Source organism: Ceratotherium simum, chromosome 15 (assembly GCF_057802395.1).
Source record: "Ceratotherium simum simum isolate JZ-2026a chromosome 15, ASM5780239v1, whole genome shotgun sequence".
In the NCBI taxonomy this organism is placed as follows: domain Eukaryota; kingdom Metazoa; phylum Chordata; class Mammalia; order Perissodactyla; family Rhinocerotidae; genus Ceratotherium; species Ceratotherium simum.
In genome coordinates this window covers 27,715,822-27,743,521 of record NC_141914.1, presented here as the reverse complement: position 1 = coordinate 27,743,521, position 27,700 = coordinate 27,715,822, and the positions used below count along the sequence as shown (strand labels likewise).

General features: G+C 45.0%; 1 protein-coding gene across 2 annotated transcripts; it reads right to left on the bottom strand.

The window, feature by feature from the left end:
- On the bottom strand, positions 1-27,101 carry NRROS (negative regulator of reactive oxygen species). 2 transcript variants are annotated; one of them, XM_004424532.3, is made up of 3 exons: positions 26,509-27,101; positions 6,187-6,307; positions 1-2,230 (listed from the first exon to the last, which is right to left on the bottom strand). In XM_004424532.3, exons 2-3 carry the CDS (start codon positions 6,292-6,294, stop codon positions 260-262), a joined length of 2,079 nt encoding a protein of 692 aa, XP_004424589.1. In that variant the 5' UTR covers positions 6,295-6,307; positions 26,509-27,101; the 3' UTR covers positions 1-259. The 2 variants fall into 2 exon arrangements, with proteins under 2 accessions (XP_004424589.1, XP_087295915.1); XM_087439789.1 differs by lacking the exon at positions 26,509-27,101 and having other exon boundaries at positions 6,187-11,539.
- Positions 27,102-27,700: the final 599 nt, after the last annotated feature.

Below are 27,700 nucleotides of genomic sequence, written 5' to 3'. Positions count from 1 at the left end.
TTTAAAAAATATTTATGAGACACGTTTTTTATTTTCATAGAATGTCACTTAATAAATATTTTACCAGAATAATGAGGACGAATCATAATGATGGAGAAAGAACTTGGGCGACTAAGGGATAGAAACATTTTAAACATTTTAACATTTTAAGGTTTAACTCAATTCATCAGATTTGTCCTCTGCATCACATCTTGAGATCTGGCAGAGAAAGTGTCCTTACACTCACAGACCAAATTTCTAACCATGGCATGTAGCCAGGTCAGTATATGGAGGACCAGTGGCAGCGGCTCTTGATGACCTGAAGCAGAGGCTTCCTAAAAGTGAGGAAGATGATGGTGCAGGCCACCAGCAGGGTGAGGCAGCTGGGAAGAATGAGCACGAGGTACAGCAGGCCCATGTCTACCTGCTCCCACTTACAGTCCTGAGGCACACCTTCGGGCAGGTCCATCAGGCGAATGACCTTGGAGGAGAGGTTGCAAGTGACCATGGCCAAGTCAACGATGGTGTGCAGGCTCTGCAGGGTCCCCCAGCTCTCCACCCTACAGCAGTCATACGGATTCTGACTGAGGTAGACGGTCCGCAGACTTCCCATGAGCTGCTCAGACACAGCCCTCTGGGGAAGAGCTGTGAGCAAGTTTCTGCGGAGATCCAGGGTCTGCAGGGCCAGGCTGCCCTTGAACCTTGGGAAACTGGTCAAGAAATTTCCCGACAGATCCAAGTCCCTCAGATTCCCAAATCCAGAGAAGTCCAACTCTGTGAAGCTGGAACTGAGGCCCACGTTCCTGAGAGATAGGACCTGTAACGTGGGGGCAATATCTCTGAGAGGGGCGATGCTCCCATTCAGGACCCCCCGATTGCCGGACAGGTCTAAGTGGGTGAGGGCGGTCCCCTGGAATGAGCAGTCTTGTAATGGCTCCAGCCCACAGCCCTCCAGAGAGAGGCTCTTCAAAGATGCCACATTCCTGAAATCCACACAGCTGGGGGTGCCCACACGGTCTACGCCAGCTGGCCGGGGACAAAGTGAGATCTGATTGTGGCTCATGTCAATTGTAGTGATGTTACTGGCATCAGCGAAAAGGCCAGTGGGGACACCCAGGAGCTGGTTGAAGCTCAGGTTGAACCACCGCAGGCTCCTCAGGCAGCCAGGGAGCCCCGGAGCCAAATGCAGCTCCGACAGCTGGTTCTGGCTCAGATCCAGCTCCGTGAGCGCTCCTGGGGGCTCATGCTCCCGGATGTGGAGCGTCATCAGGCAATTCTGGTTGAGGTTCAGGCGGGAGAGGGAAGGCATTTTCTTTAGGAAGCCGACTGGCAGGTACTGGAACTGGTTCTGGCTCATATCCAGGAAGCGAAGCTCTGAGAGGTCGCTGGAAGCAAACTCTTCCCAGAGGTTGACAGTGGTGATGTTGGTCACGTTGCCATCCACAAGGAGGAACTGGGCCACCATCTCCTGTGGTGACGAGGTGTTGTACAGGTCCCTGAAGAAGCCCATGTTGTTGTCCCGCAGCAGGAGGGTGTGTAACTTGCTGCACTGGGGCAGGAGCGGGAAAAACAGCAGCTGGTTGTGAGAGAGGTCCAGTGTCTCCAGCTCAAAGGCAGCCTCTCCCCCTGACGCCAGGAACCATTCCAGGGCATTATAGCTGACGTTGAGGGACCGCAGCTGTGTGAGGCTGAAGTCCACAATGCAAGGGAGGTTGTTATAGGCCAGGTTGAGGTGCCTCAGCTCAGTTAAGCCATCAAAAGCACCCCCTTCAATCTCAAAGATGTAGTTCCTCTGCAAATCCAGCTCCTTGAGGTGCCCCAGGCCCTCAAAGACTGAGTCATCCAGCCTCATGATCGTGTTCCTCGCCAGGAACACAGACTCCAGGGAAGAGAGGTTCTGGAGCATGAGGGCTGCCATGTCTTCCGTCAGCGCATTCCCTGACAAGTCCAGCCTCCGCAGACCCCGCAGGCTGTGGAGGGCGGCTGCCGTCTCCTTGTAGCTCTCCGAGAGGGAGTTGTCAGGCAGCTCCAGGCTGCGCAGGAGGGCCTGCTCCTGGAAGGCGCTGCGGCCGATGCGCTCCAGGTGGCAGCTGTGCAGACTGAGGCTCTCCAGGAGAGGGTAATGCTGAAGGGAATGATTCCACAGGGTCTTGAGAGGGTTGGTATCCAGGATTAGTGTCTGGGAGTAGGGCGGCAGGTTGCTGGGTACTGAAGCAAGGTTCTGCCCGCGACAGTCAGCAAGTCCATCCACCTAGGTCCAAAACACACTGGTCAGCAGGGAGGAGCCTCTGAGGCAGAGGTTTATGTACAGAAACTTAGTTCACTCATCAGACTATTTCTGCCACTGCTGGGAATGGCTCTAGAGATGATAACTTTTTTAAAAGGATAAGAACAATTTGTTCTTTACCTTCACACTGAAATAGTCAGCTAGGAGCTGAGTTCCAGGCCTCACTGAAAACACACAGCTGAATGGGGACAATTGTATTTGTGTTTGGTTTTAACTATGACGGGGATTGAGGACCAGGTCTGCCATTTATTCCCTGTGTAACCTTTGGCAAATAATTTAGCCTTCGTCTGTTATTCCTCTGAAGAATGGAGATAAAGAGAGTATGTACTTCAGAGGATGGCAGTGAGATTAGATGAGAGGCTGCAGGGTGCCTGACACACTGTGGGCACTATCAGTGCAAACACACGATGGCACTGTTATCACTAGTATCATTGCACCGGTGTGTCTGACAGGGACACTGCCCAACAATCAACAGTGCTGTGGCATCTTCATTTCACCCAAAGGGATTTTGCCTGGGACACTCCTCTACATTCCAGATTGATACATATTACAGCTTAAAAGGACTTTAGAGCTCATCACCACCCTGAATTGTACAGAAAAGTAAAGTGGGGTCCAGAGAAGAGAAGTGAAGAGCCAACGGCAGAGCTGGGACTGGAGCCCAGAGCTCTTACTGCCTGATTCCGTGCTTTTCCTGGATGCTGTTCTACCATGACTGCAGCGCGGGGAGGCGGGATGGATGGGGCGACCCTGTTCTCGCTGCAGACGTCACACAAGCCTTAGGATACCTGAACTCCGCCCAATATTTTACAAGATTGGAAAAAACAATCAGCCACAGGATGTCATTAGGTGTCCAGGAGAAAAGTTTTAAGTGATAAGATAGAAGAGCGATGGCACGGGCCGTGGCTTAGCGGTTAAGTGTGCGCACTCTGCTACTGGCGGCCCGGGTTCGGATCCCGGGCGGGCACCAACGTACAGCTTCTCCGGCCATGCTGAGGCTGCGTCCCACATACAGCAACTAGAAGGATGTGCAACTATGACACACAACTATCTACTGGGGCTTTGGGGGAAAATGAATAAATAAATAAATAAAATAAAATAAAAAAAGAGCGATGGCATTCCTTTCCATAGATTGGTCAGTAAGACAAGGCCAGGGATAGCCTAAAATTGTGGGCCCAATCCCAGGTGGCAAGTGGAGTAGTGGAACAGGGAGGAAAACCCTGACAGAGAGGAAGAAGCACAGGTTTGGAGAGATGACAGACTCAAGTCTGAATCCTGGCTCTGCCACTTAATAGCTTTGGACCTGGGCAAGGAATTAACCTCTTGGAGCCCCAAGTTCTTTATCTGATTGTTAAAATAAAACTTTCTAATAATTAAACATTGATACAGTATAGAAATACAGAAAATTAAACTCTTCAGTAACCTCAGCCTCTCCCTCAAAGAAATGTCACTAACCTTTTGTTACATCTCCTTCTGGACTCTTTCCTACAGATATTATCTATCTTTAAAAAAAAAATTTTTTTTTAAATGAGACCACACTCGGTTTGTAAACCGTTCAGTAATCTATCTTTTCCCCCCTCAATGATATGTGATAGATATATTGGCAATCAAAATAAATTCAATCATTCTTTTTAGCAACTGATATTAGTTCGTTGCATGAATAGCACAGTGGTTAAGGGCAAGAGTTCTAGGATTAGTCCACTTTTTATCAAATGGGTGACCTTGGGCTGGTTACCTAACCAGTTGGACCCTCATTACTTTACCTGTAAAATGGAAACTAGACTTGTAATTTTCTCATAGGGTTTTTTTTTTTTTTGAGGTTTCAATGTGATTGTTTATGTAAAACCCTTAACACAGAACCTGGCAGCACATAAATGCTTTTTTTTTTTTTTAAAGATTTTATTTATTTATTTTTCCCCCAAAGCCCCAGTACATAGTTGTCTGTCATAGCTGCACATCCTTCTAGTTGCTGTATGTGGGATGCGGCCTCAGCATGGCTGGAAGAGTGGTGCCTCGGTGCGCACCCGGGATCCGAACCCGGGCCGCCGGCAGCGGAGAGCACGCACTTAACCGCTAAGCCACGGGGCCGGCCCACACAAATGCTTAATAAAAGTTAGCTATAATGATTAGCATGATCTAATTAATTCATCTCCTATTGTTGAGCATTTGAGTTGTTTCTAATTTCCAGATGAACATTAGAATGAATTTGTCAAGTTCCTTCCACACCTCCCCTCCCCCAAAAGTCTTTGAAATTTTGATTAGGACTTCATTATGATTATGGTTTAATTTGGGGGAGAACGGACATCTTTACAAAATTGAATCTCCCCATGCAGAAACAAAGTGTATTTCTTGAGTAAGTGTTGGTCTTTCCCTCAACAGGGCCTCTCTGGAGAATGTTGTGGTTAGGGGCTTTACTCAAGCTGTGACATTTATTTCACCACAGCTGCTGCAGTCGTGGGGGTCACACCTCTGCAATTCCATGCAGCCCCACTGAAGTGCTGAAAAAGGACCATGTGGCCGTCAGAGCCCAAGAAAACCTCACCATGTCCACTTTATGATAATGTCTCACGGCTAACGTAAGGAGGGGCAGTGGAGGGGACCTGACTCTCAAACTCTTAGCCCTCGATTCAAAAGAACCACAGGAAATCCACTCTTGGAGCCCACTGGCAGCCAAGTCCCTACTCCTGCCCACCAGGCTGGAAGGGTCAGGTAGGGAGTCTCGCCTGAACCCTGAAAGGCTGTGGAAGAACTCACGCTTTACTCCCTCCTCTTCCTATGCCTGGTCACTCCTGACTTAGCTACTGTGAAGCTAATCTTTCAAAGCCTCTGTGAGTGAATCATAGAAGTCTGTATAGCAAAGACTAACAACAACAATAACAATAATAATAACAATAGATAAAACACATAGCATTTATTATACACAAGACACTGTTTTGAGTGCTTTACATACATTAACTCATTTAATCATCATAACAACCTAGTGTATGGTATTATTGGTACTATTATTACCTCCATGTTTTACAGATGAGGAAACAGAGGCACAGAGTGGCCCCAATGTTACCAGCCAGTAAACTGGGGTTTAAACCTGGTCTGGCTCATAACCCCTACCCCATACTAGAGTATACTACAGCGTGGTAGTTAGTGGTTAATAAAAGGGGCGAAGAACCATGATCAGCTGGGTTTTTAAGATTCATCAGCTTTAAGAACAAGTTTTTAAATGTAAGCCCTGATATCCAATTTGTCTTCCCAGTGCTTAGTATATAAAAGGGCTCAAGGAGTGTTTATTAATGTATGTTTCTCAAGCAGACTTTTGATATCACTGAGTTGTAGACAAAGGAGAAAATTTCTAGAAACATGCTCAGTTGTTATGAGCCAAGTCTGCTTCCACATACAGGCTAAAAGCCCTGGAGACGATAAACAGTAAAAGCTCAGGGATCTACCCCTGGATGGTCTTAACCCTGAGCGTGGTCAAGGATATTGCTCTGCAGTGCAGCGTGGGCAGCATGCTCTTCAGCACAGCTGTTTAAGCATTTGCTATCAGCCCATACACAAACTCGGAGACAGGACTTCCCCAACTTTAATGTGCCTCACCCAGAGATTCTGATATCATTAGAGGGGCTCACTCATCCAGATTTTTAACAAGGTGTTCTTATTCCAGGTAGCTGACCTAGGCCTGTCTCTGGGGCCTCCTGTCTTCAGCAGGTATGAAGAAGGTGGGGCAGGGACTGCCTGGCCTTTCCCAGGCATCATCTTAACCTTCGGTTAAAGAGCAGCTTGCACATGGCATCGTGCTAGGCAGGTATGGTGAATCAGACTCATGCATTCCCTGCCCTCCTTAATTGACAATCCATCAGCTTTCCAAACAGACCAAACCTTGTCAGGACAGGAGCAACGGACAACTCAGAGTTCCCAGGAAAACTCACCAACTCACAGCCCCCCTGGGAAGCTGCTGTGGCCATTCCACTTCGGTTCCTCCATTCCACTATCAAGAAGTGAAAACCCAGGCAGAGCCAGAGGGGCAGTAACTCCATCTCAAGTGCAGCACTGTGGACAGAGGGCAAGGAAGAAGCGAGTAAGAGAAGGACATCCCAGAAGGCTACTTTGCATTCTCAGTAGAAGGAGCCAGTTCCCAGTGACATCTGGTCTTGGAGGCCCACAGTGACAAGGAGGTGGAAACCCAGAGATTATTCAAATACCTCAAGGTAGCCAACATTTTCAACCTTTCACTGCAACTGTCAACAAGAACTCATTTTCATTTTGCTTCTACCATTTGATGGACAGGTGGCTGAACACTGAAACTCCCAAGAATCCAGCAACAGAAGAGAGAAGCAAAGGATTTGAGGGACCAAGTCTCAGGTCACCTAGAGTTTGCCACGTTTTGTAGTTCTGTTGAAGTTTTCCTCCCAAAGCTCAAATCTGCCTGATGCATCGCCTGAGCTCAATAAATATTTGCTGAATGAATGAATGGTGAACTGGGATTGAAATATTAATTGTAGCCCCTGGGCCCACAGAGTTACTAATTGTTGTGCGGACATGAGGCTTTTAGAAAAGAGCAGATCCTATTGGTTAACTCATTTGAATATAGCCCTTTGAAAAAAAGATTTTGATATTTTGCCTGGATAAGGGAAAAAACTGAGGGGAAAACGAAAAGCAATCTTCAGATATAATGAGGATTATTGATGAAATGTGGTTGCCAGCCCTCTTACCTGGCCAGTGAGCACAGAACAGGAGTCATGAGAAGGCTTAAAATTATACAAATACCAAGAGAACTTTAGAACTAAGAGAAACTATAATGGAAATGTAATAAATCTTCCACCATCCCATTTTTACAGGTGAATATGGAAAGGCCCAGAGATAATAATGGCTTATTTAAGATTCCAGATTGACTTAGTGGTAGGGCTGGGAGCAGCCCTCCGCGAGCCTCAGGATGAGTAACCAGGGTAATTCCTCTCCCTGTAAGTGCTGTTGAGTTGACTACTCACCTGTTGGGGGTGTTTATAGCTCAATGGCATCCCCTCCCAGCTCTGCATTCTTCAGCATCAGGGGCAGGTGCCTGGCCCCAGCTTTCCTCCTGCCCCATCCTCTCCTTGACATCTACCCAGGAAGGACCTCAGGGTCTGCTCTCTAGTCTTCTCCTGGGCCAGCAGCCCCAGCACTAACACGAAGCTTCTCACCTATTCCATGGGATCCTCAGACCTTTCTGCCTGACACTTCTAGGCCATCTCGGGCCCCTTCCTCTTTCCCTTTCTTCGAATAAGTTTACACATCTCTAAGGCTAATTTTAACTTCCTAGTCAGATTTGAATACTCACCAGTGATAACAGACCAACAGAAAAGCTAAGTGAAACCAGGTAAATCAACTTTAGCCTTCACCTCAGGTCAGGTCAGGTCTCCTTACCACAGCGGGAACCTCCAATTCAGAATTCATCAGTATTTACAGACACTGGGAATCCCCTTCCTAGACCCTCCTTCCGCTTCTGTCCCTGTGCAGGAATTATTACCTCATGGCATGTACAGGGACAGATGGCAAAAACAGAGCCATATGGGCTCCTGTCCTCAGTATCCTCCCAACACACACACACACACACGCGTGAAACCTTGGGATCATTTGTCCGCTTTGAGATAAGGTTGCCAGACTTAGCAAATTATAAGATGCCATTTGAATGTCAGATAAACAACAAATAATTTTTTGGTGTAAATATCTCCCATTCAATATTCGGGACATACTTATACTAAAAAAATTCATTGTTTATCTGACACTCAAATCTCAGTGAGAGTCCTGTATTTTATTGAAGAGAGATGGGGAGATGGGAACCGTGCACGTGCTCCCTCCCCTCCTCTCTCACCTGACCCGTCGGTGTGTTGGGCTTGGGATGGTACATGCTGCTGTGACACTGACCCTTCCAGAACAGCCAGCCTGTATACTGAAATACTGAATGTGTACAGGGCAAGAGTGCAATTTCATTTTTTTTTTTTTGTGAGGAAGATCAGCCCTGAGCTAACATCTGCCAATCCTCCTCTTTTTGCTGAGGAAGACTGGCCCTGGGCTAACATCCATGCCCATTTTCCTCCACTTTATATGGGACGCCTGCCACAGCATGGCCTGACAAGTGGTACGTCTGTGCGCGCCCAGGATCCGAACCGGCGAACCCTGGGCCGCCACAGCAGAGCACGCGCACTCAACCGCTTGCGCCACCAGGCTGGCCCCAAGAGTGCAATTTCTTCAGGGAGAATGTAACTCTTCAGATTGGAATGCTGGATAGGCCTGGTGTCACGACCAGAGTGTAATTTTCATTTCTGGGTCAACAAGAAAATTTCTGCAAATTTAAAAACATATTTTCTTCTTCCTCCTAAGCTAGGCCAACCAGCCCAAAAAAACTCTTGCTGTGCCCTCTGGGCAACTCCTTCTCTCATGAGGCAGCACGGAAAGATTATAGGATGTGGAACCAAACCGACCAGGGTTTGAATTCTGGCCCAGTTTTTGTTGTTTGTCCTCGAGAAATTCACACAAAGTCTCCAAGACTCACATAATCCTTCTATAAAATGGGATAATAATAACTATTCAGAATTTTTATGAGAATCAAATAGTATATGTGAAAGTGCTTCATTAACTATAATGGTAGTTAATAACACAATTATTATTTATGAGTTTCAAATACCAATGAGCTGGTAGCGTGGTTGTTATTCCTATGCATAATCTCCAAGGTAATTCAACAGCTACACAAAGAAGGAAAAAGAATGAATAATTTGACTGGAAGAATGGATACATCATCATACCAACTAAATGTGTGAAAGGTATGCGGGAAGGTTGGGTTAAAAATTCTACATTAATAAATTCCAAAACAAGGTTAATCCCAGTAACAGGTGACTATGCTGGTTGAGAGCTGTTTGTCCTCAGATCCATGCCTTACCCTTCCCCGACCCTGCTCTATATCACAGGAGACTGACTTCCGAAGGCTCTGTTTCCTAAGCTCTGGGTGTCAGCTGGCCTCCAGCTGGTAGGTCAATGGGAGGCACTACTGGAGGTCAAATGACAGAAGAAGAGAGTCCAGGGTATTGCCCTCCCTCTCTGCCTTGGACAGAGAAGTCTTTGAGCTTCTTCTGGTGACTCCTAGGCTCTGGTAACACCCCTCTTCCCTTTATCCTACCCCTCCTTAGAGGAAGTAGCAGCTTCCTTGAATTGCTAATCTCTGAGTTGACTATCTATTCTCTGGTTGATGTCTCAGTGTCTTCCATCACGTGTAGCCAATTTCCTGCATTAAATTTCCTTTGTTTAAAAATCTGGGTGTTTCTGTTTCCTGGTTGGACCTTGGCTGACACAATGATGTAAATGTGAGCGCTTTGGAGCAGTACTAAAAAAAAATGTCTGTAATGGCTCTGAAAAGAAAGAAAAGACTTCCAAAATAATAACCATTCGGGCTGAGAAACACTGTTCCTGAAGTGTGTAGCTGCAGAAGTCTTCTTCAGAGGCATGGCACTGCAGAGTACAAGGTAAACAGTTTGGATGCCAAATCTCATTGGAAAATCCCATGAATCCTCTCCTGTGTGCACAGGACTGCCTCCCCTCCAATTGGGTGAGGACCACTCAACAATGCTCCAGCTGAAAGAGAATATCTAAGTGTGCAATTAAGTAACTGTCCCACTTTACTCCTCTCTCTCTGACATCTTCTGAAAAATACATCCATTTTTTAAGCCAAATCATCTTAGATACATTTTTGGTGAAGAAAGAGAAGTGCATGAAAAACACTTATGATGGAGGGCACATATGGCAGTATGACATTAATAATTTAAAGGAGGTAACCTGGAACCTCCCCTCATTATAATTAAAAGGGCTTGGATCAACGGTTCCCTTTTCATGGACTGTGAACCACTGCGGAAGCCACAGGATTAACACAATGGAACTGCAAATCAACCCATGTTCCAAGTAGGGTATCAATATGGTACTTATTGATAAGTAAGTATCAGTTACTTATCAATACTTAGAAGTATTGATAAGTAATAAGTACCGTGTCTCCTCCTGGTCTGAGTGACCACTGGGAAAATATTTTATATAAGACCTGAGATCCTGACACGAGAAACAGATGACATTAACAGACTCTGCTTAAACCAGATAACAAAGTCAAAGAGTTCCTTCCAAGTATGGAGGCAGAAAATGGTAAGTCTCATTCTCTTTTATATAGTCTATACATTCTATATTCTTTTATTCAGTAAACAATTTCTATACATTCTCTCTATATCTTTTATCCAGTCATGGTTATCATGATCGTGGCTAAAGCCAGAGACTGTGAGCTTCTAATTAGTGAAAAGCTTTGAAAGACAAGACACTATTGACCCAGGTGCTAACAGGAGACAAGATTCTGTACTATGTCTGTAACACATGTGACTTGGAGATATTAGGATTATATATCCTACCTCCCGTTAAAGTGAAGCCCTCTTTGTGTTGCATTTATATTTCTTCTTTATCTTCTCTAACTATTCTGTTTGTGTTCAGTCATCACAAAATGTCCTTGCTGGATCTTCTCTAAGAAGTCCTTGAAATACTAGGACCTCAAATGCTTAAGGGTATCCCCTATGTAACCATTAGTCTTGAGACTATGCATTCTAATTGGTTATCATGGAAACCTGGGATTCAACCCCTATCCATCCTTTGTCTATAGAGTGTTCCTTTTTAGTCAGAAAGATAACTGGCTTTCTGGCTTTTCTCTCTCCAGATCTGGTCATAACAAATAAGTGGTGAAAACAGATTTATTTCATAAAAACAACATGAATCGAGACTGTCTTTTGAACTAAGGAAGAAGGAAGAAGAATGCATATCAGCTGCAAAAATCCCTTTTTGTTTTAGAAATTATGCTTGTTTGCTTTTTCTGTTTCCACAAAATAATAGGGAAAAGCTCCTGTGTCACTGACCTAAGGTAAAAGAAGACTGACGGGATGGCCCCATGGGCTGTGTGGGACAATGAAAGGGATGGGAACATCCACTCCTTTTAGAAAGGGCAGCCCAATCCTGCCGGCAGTGGCTTGGCTGTAAGCTGGGGCAGCCCTTCCAGATCCATCCCCATGACCATATCAGTTCTGGGCTCAGGACTGCTTGGACAGAGGATGACAGCCACACGCAGGCCAAGGAGTGGCTCCAGTCCAGAGGACATATGGCTGATGCTTGCTTTTGCAATGGACAGGGAAGAAAGGGTGAGTGAAATCTTTTGACTGGGCTCTGCTTGTTGAGTTCCTGAAATTTCCATGTCTCTCTCATCACAAGAATCAAAATAGTTCAGGATAGCAGCAGTGTCCCTATTTTTGTCAGGCTCTCTGACAAACATATATACATACATTATTTTTTTTTTAATGTATGTACATTTTCCTGTGTTAGTAAAATATAACTTGTTTTTTTAAGAGTTATTAACTCCAAGTAGCTTTCTGTTGTTATGTAATGTATTAATCAGCTGATAGGAAAACACAACCATCAGGTAAGGGCCAAGCGACAGGTATTTTTCTCCCTAAAAGGGTCTCCTCGTACTCAAAGTTTGGGAATATCAAGCAGTAACTCTGACCTGAGTTTTGGGTTTTGTTTTGTGAGGTTTTTTTTATTCATTTTCAGGAAAGGATGCTGGATTTCTAGTATTCAGGGGCACCCCGAATATCACCTCCTCACTCCCCGACTCTTTCCTCCCGGCCTTCTCTAGCCGCTGCTACTACAGCAGCTGCTGACAGAGCTGGGACCACAACCTCTTTGCTAAAGATGCTATTAGCAAGTATTAAGAGTGTTATACATATATTAGCATATAATTAAGAATTTTCTCAAAGTAATCAGATAAGCTGAAAAAGCTTTAAAGAAAGAGGTCTTTGGGGGCCCGCCCAGTGGTGTAGTGGCTAAGGTTGGCCTGCTCCACTTCAGCACCCCAGTTTGTGGGTTCCGATCCCAGCTGCAGACCTACACCCCTCATCAAGCTGTGCTGTGGTGGCAACCCACATACAAAATAGAGGAAGACTGGCACAGATGTTAGCTCAGGGACAATCTTACTCATGCAAAAAGAGGAAGATTGGCAACAGATGTTAGCTTAGGGACAATCTTCCCCACCAAAAAGAAAGAAAGAAAGAGGTCTTTGGAGAAAGTGAGAAAGTAGAGAATACCCTCAGAGATATTTGGTGTTAGAAACAAATATTTATAGACTGGTCTAGGAGGAGGGACTCTCTAGAAGCAGAGTATGCACGAGCGTGGGGTGTGAATGTGTGACAGTGACACCCTCTGAACACAAAAGGCACAGGTGCTGGATATAGGGCTCCACAGAAAAGGAGCCCACTTCTGCTTAAAAATAAAAGAGCAAATCCCACCTAGGATCCTGAGAGAAAGGGAAGGGCAGCTGGTCACAGACCACAGAGAACAGATAACAAAGAACAGAAACCCCAGTCTGTGACCACTTCAAACAATTCCTACTACCAAGAAGTATTTGAGAGCCTCAGGGAAGCAGCTTTGGTCTCTTTGATTCTTAGCAAAAAATTACAGTGACCTCAACCTTCACACGTGTTCCAACTTAACATCTCCCATGTCCACCTGCATCCGGAGCCTCCAGCTGTGGCACCTTGGGCAAACCAGAGCCCCATCTTGGTAGTATTCTTGCTAAAAATGTTTGCCCTGAACCCTGTCATGAGGAAACAACCAGACAGATCCAGGCTGTACAATGTCCTACAAGACAGCTGGCTCGGACTCTTCAGAAAAGTCAAGGTCTTGAAAATCAAAAAAAAGCAGGAGAGGGGAGAAGAGGGACGTCTAATTATAAATGACTAAGAAACATAATAACCAAGTGCAAAGCATGTACCTTGAGTGGATTTTAGACTTTTAAAAAATCTCTAAAAGAAAAATTTGAGACAATTGGGGAAATTTACATGTGTACTGAATGATATGTTTCAGATGGTATTATGTACAGATGATATTATCAGACTATTGCTAATTTTCTTAGGCATGATAACGATGTTGTGGTTATGTAGAAAAGTGCCCTTATTCTTAGGAAATGCATGCAGAAGTAGTTAGGGGTGAAATTTCATGATGTCTACAGTTTATGTAACCTACTTTCAAATGGCTCAATAACGAGGGAGAAAGACAAAACTAAAGCAAAATATTGCCAACTGGTAAATTTAGCATGGTGCTTTCTTTTAACTTTTCTGCAAATTTGAAATTTTTCAAAATTAAAAAAATGGGGAAGGGGCCAGCCTGGTGGCATAGTGGTTAAGTTTGGCATACTCTGCTTTGGCAGCCTGGGGTTTGTGGGTTTGGCTCCTGGGCGCAGACCTACACCACTCATCAAACCGTGCTGTGGTGGCAACCCACATACAAAATAGAGGAAGACTGGCACAGATGTTAGCTCAGGGCCAATCTTCCTCAAGCAAAAGGAGGGAGATTGGCAACAGATGTTAGGTCAGGGCGAATCTTCCTCAACAAAAGAAAAAAAAATTGGGGAAAAGGAAACAAATGTTGGAGTTCTTAAAGGGAGAGGGGAAATTATGGTAACCTTTTGTCCCCAAATTTCCAGGAATGTACATTTTTCAAGTACTCTTCACAGAATGGTGCTCAGTAAACACTTAAGTTTAAAACACATATACGCATAAACCTTAAAAATATCCTGAAAATTCTAACATTTTGACATTCAAACCAGAGCTTCCAGACAGCTTCTCATACCTGGAAGGAGCACAGAAGTGTTAGATCATGTGTCCTGAGTGTGATTCAAGAAAAATGGTTGATATATTAACGTAACCTCCGCTGTCCAGTTCAATTGCTCTGTCCATCACACCCCCAGTCCCTCTGGAGGGGCAGCCCTCAGGAGAAGCACATGACCTCACCTCCACCTCCACCAAGGTGACAGCATCTTGGGGAAGCACCTGACCAGGGGAGGTCAATCCTTACATGTGGCCAGCACCCTATGAGTGACCCCAATGCAGAAAGACAAAGAAGAGACTTAGGTAATTAGCGGTGGAAATTGGAGCTAAGAGGCACTGAGAGCGAAGGTCGAGTTGAATTTTTGAGGGATCGTCATGAGAAAGCAGATGCTGTGAGGCAGATGACACGGCGAATGAACAGTCAACAGAAGGCAGAGATCAGAGAAGATGGACTAGAAAGAACAAGAGGGTGGACCATGCAGGCTGGGGGAGAGGGTGGAGGACGGGCTCTAAGGCTGCCTCTTGGGTTCCTGGTGGCTCTTGACAGGGCCGCGTCCATTTCCAAGCTCCAGGTTTTCTCATGATAGTACTCCCCCACCCCCCCGCCCCCAGTAGCTGGCCCAAGTGTTGCTTCTTGCCAACAAAAAGGACTTAACTAAAACAGGACTTGCACTCTTGAATAAGCTTAAACACGAAGGACGAAATTGAACATAATATTTCAAAAAAGCATATGAAAGTTTTATGACGCTACCTGAAAATTCGAGAAAGTGGCTGAAATCTGAATCCAGGAATGTATTTTTCAAAGTGCATCCTACAGGCAAGAATCATCAAGGGATGGTAAAACTAGAGTGAAAATTTGCTGGGAAACAAGATATTAATATAGTCTTAAAGTATCTCCCTACTAAGTTACTTATTAATTTTACAAAGGCAAAAATAGCAGCTTTATAGTGGAGAAATTGACAGATACCTCCTTAACCAAATGATCAAATTACTGTCGGGGCCTTACTGGGGTACTGGGCGAAATTGGAATACAGACAATGGATGAAATAACAGTATTATATCAACGCTAAATTCCAGATTTTCATCATTGTACTGTGGTTATGTAAGAGACTATCATTGTTCTTAGAAAATATACACTGAATTATTCAGGGTAAAAGGGGCATGTGGTCTGCAACATTATTCTCAAGTCATTCAGAAAAAATTATATATAAATATTTAAAGAAATTATATATAAATGTACAAAGACAGAAAACAAATATGAGAAAATGTTAATAATTGGTAAATCTGGGTAAAGAATTTATGGGAATTCTTTGCATTGCCTTGAAACTTTTCTGTAAGTTCAAGATCATTTCAAAATAAAAAGTGACAAAAAATTGACACATAAAAGCACAAACTGGGGCCGGCCCCGTGGCTTAGCGGTTAAGTGCGTGCTCTCCGCTGCCGGCGGCCCGGGTTCAGATCCCGGGTGCGCACCGAGGCACCGCTCCTCCAGCCATGCTGAGGCCGCATCCCACATACAGCAACTAGAAGGATGTGCAGCTATGACAGACAACTATGTACTGGGGCTTTGGGGGAAAAATAAATAAATAAAATCTTAAAAAAAAAAAAAAAAGCACAAACTGTTGAAAAAAGTGCATTCTAAAACTAATTAAATTCATGTAACAGGAAAATCGACTTCTTCTGGGTACTGACAAATCATTATGTTAGATGATTGTAGACATCATCTCTATTTTATAATAATCTGCACATAAAACTAATTTGATTTGCATGATTTTTGTTTGGAGAAGCTATACTTACACCAAGCAAATAATTTAGCAATATATATTTAATGCTTAAAATACAGCCTGAAAAAAGGAAAGAAGATAGGGAGAGAGAGAGAAAGGGAGGGAAAGAGGGAAGGAAAAAAGCCAGAATGACATTTTGGCTCAAACCTTAAATTCAAGATGAAATTATCTGACTTTTGAATAGTGAGTTTAGGATTATTTTGATTACTCAGACATCTAAGAAAGATGTCTACAAAATTTTAAAGATACTCTGTGCACTCTTTCCCTGTAAGTAAGCCACAAAGTGTACTTTTTTAACATCGAGATATAATTCACATACCATAAAATTCACCGCTTTAAAGTGTACAATTCAGTGGTTTTTAGCATATTCACAAAGTTGTGCAACCATCACTACTATCTAATTCCAGAACATTTGCATCACCCCAAAATGAAACCCTATACCCATTAGTCACTTCCTTTATCCCTTGACAACCACTAATCTACTTTCTGTTCCTATGGAATTGCCTATTCTGGACATTTTATATATATAGAATCACATTATATGTGGCTTCTTGTGTCTGGCTTCTCTCACACAGCGTAATGTTTTCCAAAGTTCATCTATGTTGTAGTATGTATCAGTATTTCATTCCTTTTTATGGCTGAATAATAGTCTATTGTATGGATATACCACATTTGTTCACACATTCTTTAGTTGATGGATATTTGGGTTTTTCCACTCTTTGGTTATTACGAATAATACTTCTATGAATATTCATGTACAAGTTTTTGTGTGGACATGTTTTCAGTTCTCTGGAGTATATACACCCTGGGAGGGAAACTGCTGGGTCAAATGGCAACTCGGTGTTTAACTTTGAGGAACTGCTAGACTGTTTTCCAAAGTCTCTGTACCATTTTATATTCCCAGCAGCAGTGTATGAACGTTCCAACGTCGCCTCATCCTTGCCAACACTTGTTATTTTCTGTCGTTTTTATTGTAGCCATCCTAGTGGGTGTGAAGTGCTATCTCTTTGTGGTTTTGATTTGGACTTCCCTTATACTTAATAATGTTGAGCACTTTTCATGTGTTCATTGATTTATTTCTATATCTTCTTTGCAGAAATGTCAAAAATATGTACTTTTATTTATTTTTGTGGAGAAGACTGGCTCTGAGCTAACATCCATTGCCAATCCTCTTCTTTTTGCTAAGCAAGATTAGCCCTGAGCTAACATCTGTGCCCATCTTCCTCTATTTTGTATGTTGGATGCTGCAAGGCATGGCTTGGTTAGCGGTGCATCAGTCTGCACTTGGGATCCTAACCTGCGAACCCCGGGCCACCAAGGGGAGCATGCAAACTTAACCACTATGCCACCGGGCTGGCCCCCAAAATGTGTACTTTTAAATTCAAAGAATTTTAAATTTTGATTTTGGAATTTCATGTGAAATAAAATGAATAGTTATAAAAGTAAACAACCAGGGGCCGGCCCGATGGAAAAGTGGTTAAGTTCACGTGCGCCGCTTCGGTGGCCTGGGATTCAACGGTTCAGATCCCGGGCGCAGACCTACACACCACCGCTCATCAAAGCCATGCTGTGGAGGCATCCTACATACAAAATGGAGGAAGATGGGCACAGATGTTAGCTCACGGCTACTCTTCCTCACACACACACACAAAAAAGCAAAGAACTAGCTGTATTCTTTGGGTGAATTAATACATTCTTATATCTTGCAAAGAATCAATATTTAGATGATGGATGCATTAAAAAAGAACTTGCAAATTGAGGGTTGGGGCAACAGAGCATTTAGAATTGTGATGCGTGAATTTAGACCTCATGATTTGCTTCTCTGTCTTTCTTTCTTAATAATGAGTTTGTTAAAATATAGGCAACACAATGGCTTCTGAATCTCCCCCGCACCCCAGAACTGTCTCATACCCTGAAGGGAGAGAAAGCAAATTAGCACTTTTCTGAAGGATAACTTAGCACAATTTATCAAAGATTCTGAAAACGCAGATTATTTTTTATTCAATAATTCCACTTCTAGGGATTTATCCTAAGGAATTAAAATGTATGTAAAAATATTTTTACAGAAATATTCCTTACAACATTAGTAATAATAATAAAAAAGTGGGGGGCCGGCGTGGTGGCGTAGCAGTTAAGTGCGCGCACTCCACTGCGGCAGCCCGGGTTCGGATCCCAGGCGTGCACCAACACACTGCTTGTCAAGCCATGCTGTGGCGGCGTCCCATATAAAGTGGAGGAAGATGGGCATGGATGTTAGCCCAGGGCCAGTCTTCCTCAGCAAAAAGAGGAGGATTGGCATGGATGTTAGCTCAGGGCTGATCTTCCTCACACACACACACACACACACACACACACACACACAAGTGGAAGCCACCTAAAAGTGCAACAATGGAAAAATTGGTTCAATACATTACGATACAACTATATGATAGGAATAATGTGCTCCAATTAAAAATGCTTTGGTAGGGCCGGCCCAGTGGCTTAGCGGTTGAGTGCACGCGCTCCGCTGCTGGCGGCCTGGGTTCGCATCCCGGGCGCACACCGACACACCGCATCTCCGGCCATGCTGAGGCCGCGTCCCACATACAGCAACTAGAAGGATGTGCAGCTATGACATACAACTATCTACTGGGGCTTTGGGGGGAAAAATAAATAAATAAAATCTTTAAAAAAAAAATGCTTTGGTAGTAATATATTTATTGACATAGAAAGATGTTCGTAATAAAATATTATTAAGAAAAAAAGGAAAATACCAAATAGAATATATAGTGTAATCCTAACTCTGTTAAAAGAATATGCATGCATCTGTATGTGCACAGAAAATACTCTAAAGGGTACACATCAGACTCTCAACAGTGGGGAGAATTAGACCTGATATTTACTTTTGCTATATCTATATTTTTTCTTCTTTGTATTTTCAACTTTTCCAACAATCAACTTAAATTACTGTATTCAGACAAGTTTTAAAAGAGTAGAATCAATCTATTATTACTTAAAATTAAAATATGTCATAATCAGAGCCTAATAAATATCACTAAAATACAGAATTCCTTATAGGTACTTAGAACTACAATCATTTTGAGTGTGCTTAAAACAATCATGTTTGAAGTAAACGGAAGAAAAATATCATTGACTAATAACTAAGATAAGTTTTATTACAGAGATTTCTTTTTCAGAGTCCAGGGGTTTAGATTTGGGGTTGCATGTTCTTAGCCTAGCCCCTGGACAGGCGGATGTAAGGGTGAGGGAGGAGCCCAGGCTAAGGGGACAGACGGACCGGGTTCAAAGCCTGGCTCTGACCTTGGGTACATCACTCAACTTCTTGGCCTCAATTTCCTCCCCAGTAAAATGGGAATGCCTGTGTTGCAAGATTGTTACCATATTAAGACAAGTTTTAAATGAAAGTTAAAAAAACAGTCTTTTCATCCTTACAGCATCCTTGTCCCCAGCAGGTTGTCAACCTGCTTGTGCTTATCACCCCCAGGGTGGGAGCTCACCGCTTTGTAAGCGGCTGGTTGTACAATTTGTGCCCTGTTACATTTGCCTCTAGGACATGGCTGCCCCTCTAAGCCTGGACAAATAAGTGAGGAGTTATATCATTTGCATTGGTCGGAAAGCTCCTTGGATGTGCGGTCCTGAGAATTCGCGTGAGGAAGGACAGTTCTGGTGCACATGTCTCTTCCGGCAAATGCATCTTCATTCAAATTTAGTGACTGATCACCCTTTTGAGAACTGTAGCATTTCTGAAGGGACTACCCACCGCTATTTTGGAGGTGAGAACACTCAGGCCAGAGAGCTGAACTGATATAGACAAGGTGCCACAGGGAACACAGTGCAATGGTTTCCAACACTGGTTTAAAACCCAGATCTCTCGTTGCCACCGAGCCTAGCACACCTGGTCAGCCCGGGCTCCTCCGGGCTGTGGACGAGTCTTGTCTGCGAACAGCGGAGGCTCTGCCTCTGCCTGGAGGGAGGCTGGAGGACCAAAGTGCTCTTCTTCCCTTGGAGTCTTCCCACAGAGACTCAGTGTGTGAAGCGCCACTTAGAGCACTACCCTGCTCTTCTTCGTTTCCTCAGGGCTACAGATGAGTCACCGGCTTCCCTATGTGGTCAGGGTCAGCCCTCCAGAACCAATGGAGGTCAGCTCACTCTGTCCTGTTCCATGGCCACAGGCTGCATCTGGCCACAGGTCATAAATAACGCAAATCTGCTCCCACTGGGGAGATAACACCTTGCTCTCACATGGCTGGTGGTAGTTCCGGGGTGTCACCTCTGTATACGAGACACCCACATAATCTCAGTGGATAGGCACCCAACCAATAATGCTTTAGCTTCAACTTGTCATTTCCTTTCAGTATCACAGGCTTGTTCTCTCTGGTCACTTCACTCCAGTGGTGGCCATGGGTGACAATGGCCTTGCCAACTTCACAGGGTTGTGTCAAGACTGAATGAGAGAATGTGTGTGCAAAAGCTTTGTCCACATAAGGAAATGTTGTGGACTTCATTTCAAGTGAGGGGAGGAGAGTACCCCACCAATTCCTCCAAGGCCTGCAAGAGTCCCCCCCAGGGGGCAGACATTTTCTGTAGGTACAAGGTAGTGTCAGAATTAAAGAAAGGGCAGAGTTCCTCTGTGCAAACAGGGAGCTGGTGTTGAAATAAATAAAACAGAGGAGGTGCCGTCCCTTCTCCCATCCATGTGAGCTGCAGGGTGTGACTCTGGGATGTTCAGAGACGAGACTGCCCAGAGTCTGCAGGAGACTATGGGCATGGATGACAGGTGATAACTGGGGCTTATTGACCAGACTGGAAATATGCCACCCACTCCACCTTGGTTTCCTTGAGAAAGAGCACAACTGAGGAATGAAACCATGTGGATTCCTGGTAACTGCCCAGCTCCATGGGACAGTATTCAAGCTCCCAGATTGCCTTCCAGGCTCTTAACTGTAATAGCTAATGTGTACGGAGTGCTTACTTTGGGATAAGTCCTATGCCAGGTGCTTTACATATAATAGTCCTCACAAAATCATCACCATTTTACACATGGCACATTGAGGCTCACAGAGGTTTAGGCCATATAGCTGGAGAATATCAGAGCTGCAATTCAAACCTAGTCTGTGTGTCCACCAAAACTCAAGCTCAATACCACAAGCCGCAGCTACCCTGGGATACTTGCTATCCTTGACTAAAGGATGCATTTTCACACACTGTTTCCTCTGCGGGAAGGGCCCTTTTTCTGATCTTCTCCACCTGCCGAACTCCTATTCATCCTTCAAGGCCCAGTGCACGTGTCACCTCCTCATCACATCCTAAGAGTTTAGTTGAGCAACAATCCATATAATATGATAGTATATTATAGATAGTTATAGCTCCCATGGATGTCTTTTTATTTTTTATTATTTGATTTTTATGTTTATGAAAATGAATGTGAGGAGTTACTAGGTATTGTTAGTAATTTAACTTTTCACCACCATTTTATTATGAAAAATTTTTAACATACAGCAAAGTTGAAGAATTTGACAGTGATCACTGGTATACCCACCACCTAGATTCTACAAACTTTAACTTTTTACGATACTTGTTTTTATCACATATCTATCCTTCAATCGATCTTATTTTTTGATGCATTTCAAAATAGACTGCAGTCATCAGTACATTTCACCTTAAATACTTTAGAATCAATATCAAGTGATATAACTTAAAAAGTTCCTACTTTTTCAATCTTCTGAGTCAATTTAATTAATTTAATCTCAATTTAATTGAGCTTGCAAAGTCAGCTATCTTATTTGGGGAAAAAAAGTTTCTCTCATAAAAAAAAGAAACAAAATAGATTAGATCATCACTGCCTTAGTGTTCTCAGCCAGAATTAGGAGGAAAGCAGCTTATACTAAAGTGTGAATGACTGATATCCTCTTTCATGCACTGCTCTTCAATGGGAACGTATATAGGTAATGATGAAAAATACTAAAGTTTTCACGGCACAGTTTCAAGATGGTAGGGGAGATAATTTTATCCTTTTCAAACTTCCTAAAATTGTACTGGCAAGGTGGCTACCTGTTCTAAGGCTAATTTTTTTTTTCTCTGAAACTCATTTGAATTCACAGAGGAATGGGATTTTTTCAAAAATCCTCTCCTTCCCAAAAAATAAGGATTTTTAAGGAATTCTTGGATAAACCCAAGACAATTAGATTATAACTTAATGCTATTGGTTAACAATAATAATAGCACTTGAAGTTGCAAAGGCTTCTTATGGACATTTGATCTCATTTAATACTTGCAACAGTTCCATGTAGTAAGCATTATTATCTCCATTTTTTTTATAGTGGTAAAATATACATATAATTTACCATTTTAACCCCTTTACAGTAGCATTGAGTACATTCACATTGTTGTACAACCTCACCATTATCCATCTCCAGTACTTTTCCATCCTCCCAAACTGAAACTCTGTATCCATTAAAAAGTAATTCCCCATTCCTCCCTGCCCTCAGCCCCTGGCAACCACTATTCTTTCTTTACTATACATTTACCTATTCTAGGCACCTCACATAAGTGGCAGCATATAAGTGGAATCACGTAACATCTGTCCTTTTGTGTCTGGTTTATTTCATTTAGCATAATGTTTCAATGTCCCTCCATGATACAGCACGTATCAGATTTCATTCCTTTTAATGCCTGAATAAAATTCCATTGTATGCATATACCACATTTTGTTTATCCATCCATCCATCAGTGGACCTTTAGGTCGCTTCTACCTTTTGGCCATTGTGAATAATGCTGCTATGAACATTAGTGTGCAAATACCTATGTTCCAGTCTCTGCTTATCATCTCCATTTTACAGATAAGAAACCCAAGACTTGAAAAGGCCAAAGGGAATTGCTCAAGTCACATAGCTTATAGACAGTGAAGCCAAAACCAGAGCTGAGTTCCAGCCCAGGTCGGAGGTGCTGGATGTGCACCTGCCTGGGGGGAATACATGCTGAGAGAACATTCAGCTGGGCTGCACAGGTATCTATTTGTTGGCAAACAGCTGCCCCGTGAGCCTCCACCCCAGCTGCCTGGCCCCTCTTGCAGAACTCCCAGGGCTCCCACCATGATCCAGCAACCAACGAGGTAACACCTGACCCTGCTTCTAATGACAACGTCCATTCTGATTGGCCAGTGCCTCTACCATGCAGTGTTCGAGAATCTGAATAGCACCCCTGAGTGTTCATGGGGTCATGGTCTTCTATGGGGATGAGACAACCTGTCGACGCCATGGAGTGTACCTATAACAGAGACGAGGGCCTTTAGAGGTTCTGCAAAAGGAGTTAGAAAACCTAGAAAAAACTGGGGATTTAGAAGGAAATAAGAAGCCAGTATTATTAGCTAAAATGGAACCTTCTGTTTAGGGACCTGAGGAAGGACGCAAGAGCCTAGAACAAGAGAATGGCCATCGGGGGAGTCCCATGAGGAGGTCAAAGGGTGCCAGGCTGGGCAGTGATAGGGAGACCGCTAACGTCTGAAGCTGAAGCAGGGGCTCAGGGCCAGGCAGCGAAAGACCCACTCGCCACCGGCCCTGCAGGCAGAGGGAGAGAGCTCGGCCTTGGCGTCTGGTGGGACCACCGAGAGGAGACACTGGAAAGGCAGGAGAGACCCGAGGGATCACGTGTGGACCAGAAGAGGAGTGACACCAGGCAGGACCAGGAGGAGCCAGTGTCCCGCCTGACATCTAAAATGGAGTGACATGAGGTTACTGGAGAACATGATGTGGGGGCTGGGCTGCCTCAGACCTTAGGTCCTGCTTGAGAAGAGCCAGGGTGAAAAGACAGAGGCCCAAGTGCTGCCTCCTGAGGAGAAATCCCCTCCCCATCCTTTTCTCTCTTGGAGGCGGCAGCAGAAGGTTGCTTGGGGCACACGGCACAGCATCTGACCGGGGCGACCTTCTGGGTTGGGGCTGGAGGCGGGAGACCCTGTGTGCCCCCAGGGCTTTGCTGCATTTCACCCATCATTGGTACCAGCCCTGCTCCTCTTGCCCACCTCGCTGGTGAGAACCACGACAGGGTTCTACTTCCTCCTCTCTTCCCTCTGTTCAGCCTGAAATCACTCAGGCACTGAAGTGAGAAGACATGTGCTTTGCTCTCAGCACCTGACTCCATTTGCTCTGGAAATCAGTTGGCTTTGCCTACTCACATTCATTTCTCCTCTGGTAACAACTCCTCAATTCCTCTTTGAGGAAACCACCCCTTCCTTTCTTTTCTTTCTTTCTTTTATTTTTAAAACTTTTATTTGTGGTAAAATGCACTAACCATTTAAAAAATTTAGCACCCTAACCATTTTTAAGTGTATAGTTCAGTAGTGTTAAGTACATTTACACTGTTGTGCAACCAAACCCCTTCCTTTCCTAAGAAGTCCATGTTCATTTGGGTGGGACCTCAACTCCTGGCTCCAATGTGTGGCCTCTGAACAAGGCTGCGCCCATTAGAACCTCCTATTTCCCTAACCACAGTAACTAGTTTATAATGGGTACATCACAGGCACCAAGCTCTTGACAATCAATCCAAGGATTGTTGTTAGAACTGCTAGGAAAGAGCCTTTTTCTTCTTGCTTCAGATGCTGAGCTGGTGGGAATTAAGCCTGGAGCCACAGGCAGCCATCTTTGCCACCAACTTCAGGACCTGCCTGATAATGAAGCCCACACAGAGGAAAGCAAAGCTGAGGAATAGAGACAGATGGATTCCTGGCATCCATTTGAACATCTGGATCCAGCCATGCCTGAAGCTATTTCCTATAGACTTTTTGGTTATTTGAAACAATAAATCTTCTTTTTTGCTGAAGCCAAACTGAGTTGAGTTTTTGTCATTTGCAACTAAAGGACCCTGAACTTAGGTTTACACTTGCTTGTGAGGCTTAATAAGACCCAAGTATCGATGTCCTATTTTCCCTTTCCTCACCTCTCTGAACTTTCAGAGATCATCACCTAACCTAGCCCAGAAACCCCCACACACTGAGCACATGACATCTGTTTGAATATGAAGTTGAGAATAATGGTTTGGGAGGAAGGGGGGAGATGAGTATAATAAAGAAATTCTACCAAAGGCAAAAATATTTGTCACCAATTGCAGACACATCGGTGAGCATCACTGAGCATACAAGCATGTCCTGAGAAAGATGAAGTTTTTCAGTCATGGTTGAAAGCCCACCCTCCCCTAACTTATGTGGTGATACTGTGGATCTGAGCAAGATGTGAGACACAATAAGTTGTCCATCCGAGAGTCTACTGTGCACTTCATGATGTGGATGCACACTGCAGCCAGGACGCAGGTTATAATCACTACCAACATCACACTTCCAAAAAAATCAAGAAGCCCAGAGACGGACAGGTCCATGCACTCCTAACACAGGCCCCAGGACAGAGACACCGGGAGCCTGCACTCTGTTTGGGAGGCTCCTGCTCTCCAATGACGGGTTTAAGGACAATGTGGGATCAGGTTTATATGGCTCTTCGTGAAGTTCCCATGAGGGCACCCATTAGATGAAAGCACTCTCTTTGTGAAACAGGTTTTTGTTTTCGTTTAACCTAAGGGCAAGAGTCAAGGTTTTTTTTTTCTAGGCCCATCATTCTAGAATCCCCTCTAGGAACTCTCAGACATAGATGTACAAACCTACAGAAGTGTGTGAGGAAAATAAAGAAGTCTCAGGGCTATAAAACCCAGCAAATCACCAACATCCAAGAAACAGTGTGGAACACAGCCAGTGGGTGAAGGGAGCCAGCTCTGTACACTCTGAATGTTTCCAACGGCCAGACTCCTAGTAAGTTGCACCCATCACGGAAGACACCTCCAGTGGAGTCCTCTCACTCCCCCTGGAAGCGCACCTCCCACGCACCTCCCAGGGCAAGCCCTACCCAGGGCTCCACTCTTAGGCCCTTGCCTCGGCCTCCCGGAGTCACGGCCGCCGCTGGGCACGTGTTCACCTTCTCTCAGGGGCCAGGTGAGCTGGCAGCCCATTCTGAGGGCGGCATGAGCCCAGTCAGTGGCTCCTTGCTTTTGTCAGCTCCTGAGTGCATGGGGATATACGCTGAACCCTCCAGAATCCGGCCCACATGGAAAGGCCGTGAGGGCCACAGAAAAGCACTGAACAACGGGTCAGAAAGGCCTGGGGTCTAGTCTCCCTCTGGTACTTACTAGCTGTGGGTCCAAGTAACAGAGCCCTAGTGACTGTCCCAAGGACAAATGCTGTGTGGGGAGGGGGCTTTTCCTGTCTTCTTCACAGCTCTACCCCCACCCCCTTGAGCACGCCTGCACACGGAAGACATCCATAACTACGTGTCCCTGTTCATGGGGCTCAGTGTCTTCATCTATGAAATGGTGACTCTCAGTCCACGTTGTGGGCAACAAAAAAGACCCAAGCACTCAGCGTGCTGAGCGTTCACAGAGCAACCTCATTACAGCCAGTGCACCCAGGGAGGGAGCATTCTTGTTCCCATTCTCCCATTCTGCAGATGAAGAAACTGAGGCTCAGAACTTCTCCCCACGGAGCCAGGAATCAAACCCAGGTTCGACTCTGAAGCCCACGTTGTTTCCACTACCTCACGCCACCTGTCTCAGCGCTAAGTGCTCCTAGAGAGAGGTATTGCCACCCACACCCAGAGCCGTAGCCCCGGCACGGCGTGAAAGCAGTGGAGCCTGGATGCAGCACCCACAACTTCCCCGTCAGCCCCCCAGCTGTGGGCCACACACGCTGACCTCCTACCGCCCCACCTCTCCGAGCTCGCCCACCTCCACGAGGGCCGCGGCTGCCCCGCGGGGAGGCGGCCACGCAGGAAATACTCACGGCTCCCGCAGGCCCAGGCGGCTCCGCGGGGCGCATCCTCTCCCGGGGCTCCGGCCTCCTCGAGAGCAGGCGAACGCGGGCCTGGGCTGCCTCCTCTCTCTGGAGCATCAGATTATTTTAGCACTTGCGGAAGGAACGGACGGAAACTGAAGTCACATGGAGAGCGAGCTGCTCAGCGACTCAGCACTCACAGAGAGCAGGCATCTTAGAGGGAACTGCGCTGCGGGTGGGTGGTGAGGGGGATGGGAGAGGGCGGGCTGACCGGCTGGAAGCGGTGGCCCCCCCACCCCGAGCACCTGCTGGGTTAGTCTCAAAGGAAGTGGGATATGTTTATGGTCTCCCAGCAATGCTCATGAAGGCTCCCCAGCCTTTCTTGTCTTAGAGATTTCGAGGGGTGACGAGCTGCGGGCCCTTGCCTGTGAGCTCTGCTGACCCAGAAACTCTTCTCCAAGGTTGTGTCCAAGGGTCAAGCTGGGGCGGACTTTGGGAAAGAGGAGCACACACGTTTTCCAATTGGGAGAGAATTCACCCTCTGGGAGAGTCATCCACTCAGCTAGTCTTTATTAATAATCTCCCTTTTTATGTCCAGCCCATCAAAAAAAGAAAAAGAAATGGAATTGCTTTCGGGTGGACTGTCAGAGTGCCATGAACTTCTTGATCATAGGCTGCATGGATGAATTTTTTGTACCAGATGTGTACAATATTCCCTGCTAGCTCTTGCCGGGAATTCAAAAGAATAATCAAGTTAATGATAGCCACCATCAGAGGGGCGCCAGGCACCATGCTTTGAGCTTTATGTGCATTATCTCATACTCCTGTTCTCAAGGAGCTTACATCTAGCGGAGAAGGCAAAATATTTACTGTGTTGGCGGCATGCCGGATGAGTAATGCAGACAGCCACGTTAGGGGAGTCAGAGAAGGGATCTCCAGTTCTGCTCCTTGCCATCGGATCTGGAGAGGTGAAGTGTCCTGGAGGGTTGGCTCACTCCTCTTGTAGCCTGTTGACTTGTGATTTGGTATAGCATTGTTATCTTGGCGTGTCCATCCTAAGAGAGCAGGAGCAAGTCCATCCTGCTCCAAACATCCAGCACATTGTCTCTGCTCCCTAAAATATTTATTCGTAGTTGTAATAATGATGACATTAATGCAAAAACTGAATAAAAGCCAAATTATCACAAACTAAGGTTCTCTT

Coding starts and splice junctions, on each gene's coding strand:
- NRROS (XM_004424532.3), bottom strand. CDS start 6,294: ATGGAGTTACTGCCCCTCTGGCTCTGCCTGGGTTTTCACTTCTTGATA. Junction 2,231..6,186: donor CCCAGGGGGGCTGTGAGTTG/GTGAGTTTTCCT, acceptor TTTTGGACCTAG/GTGGATGGACTTGCTGACTG.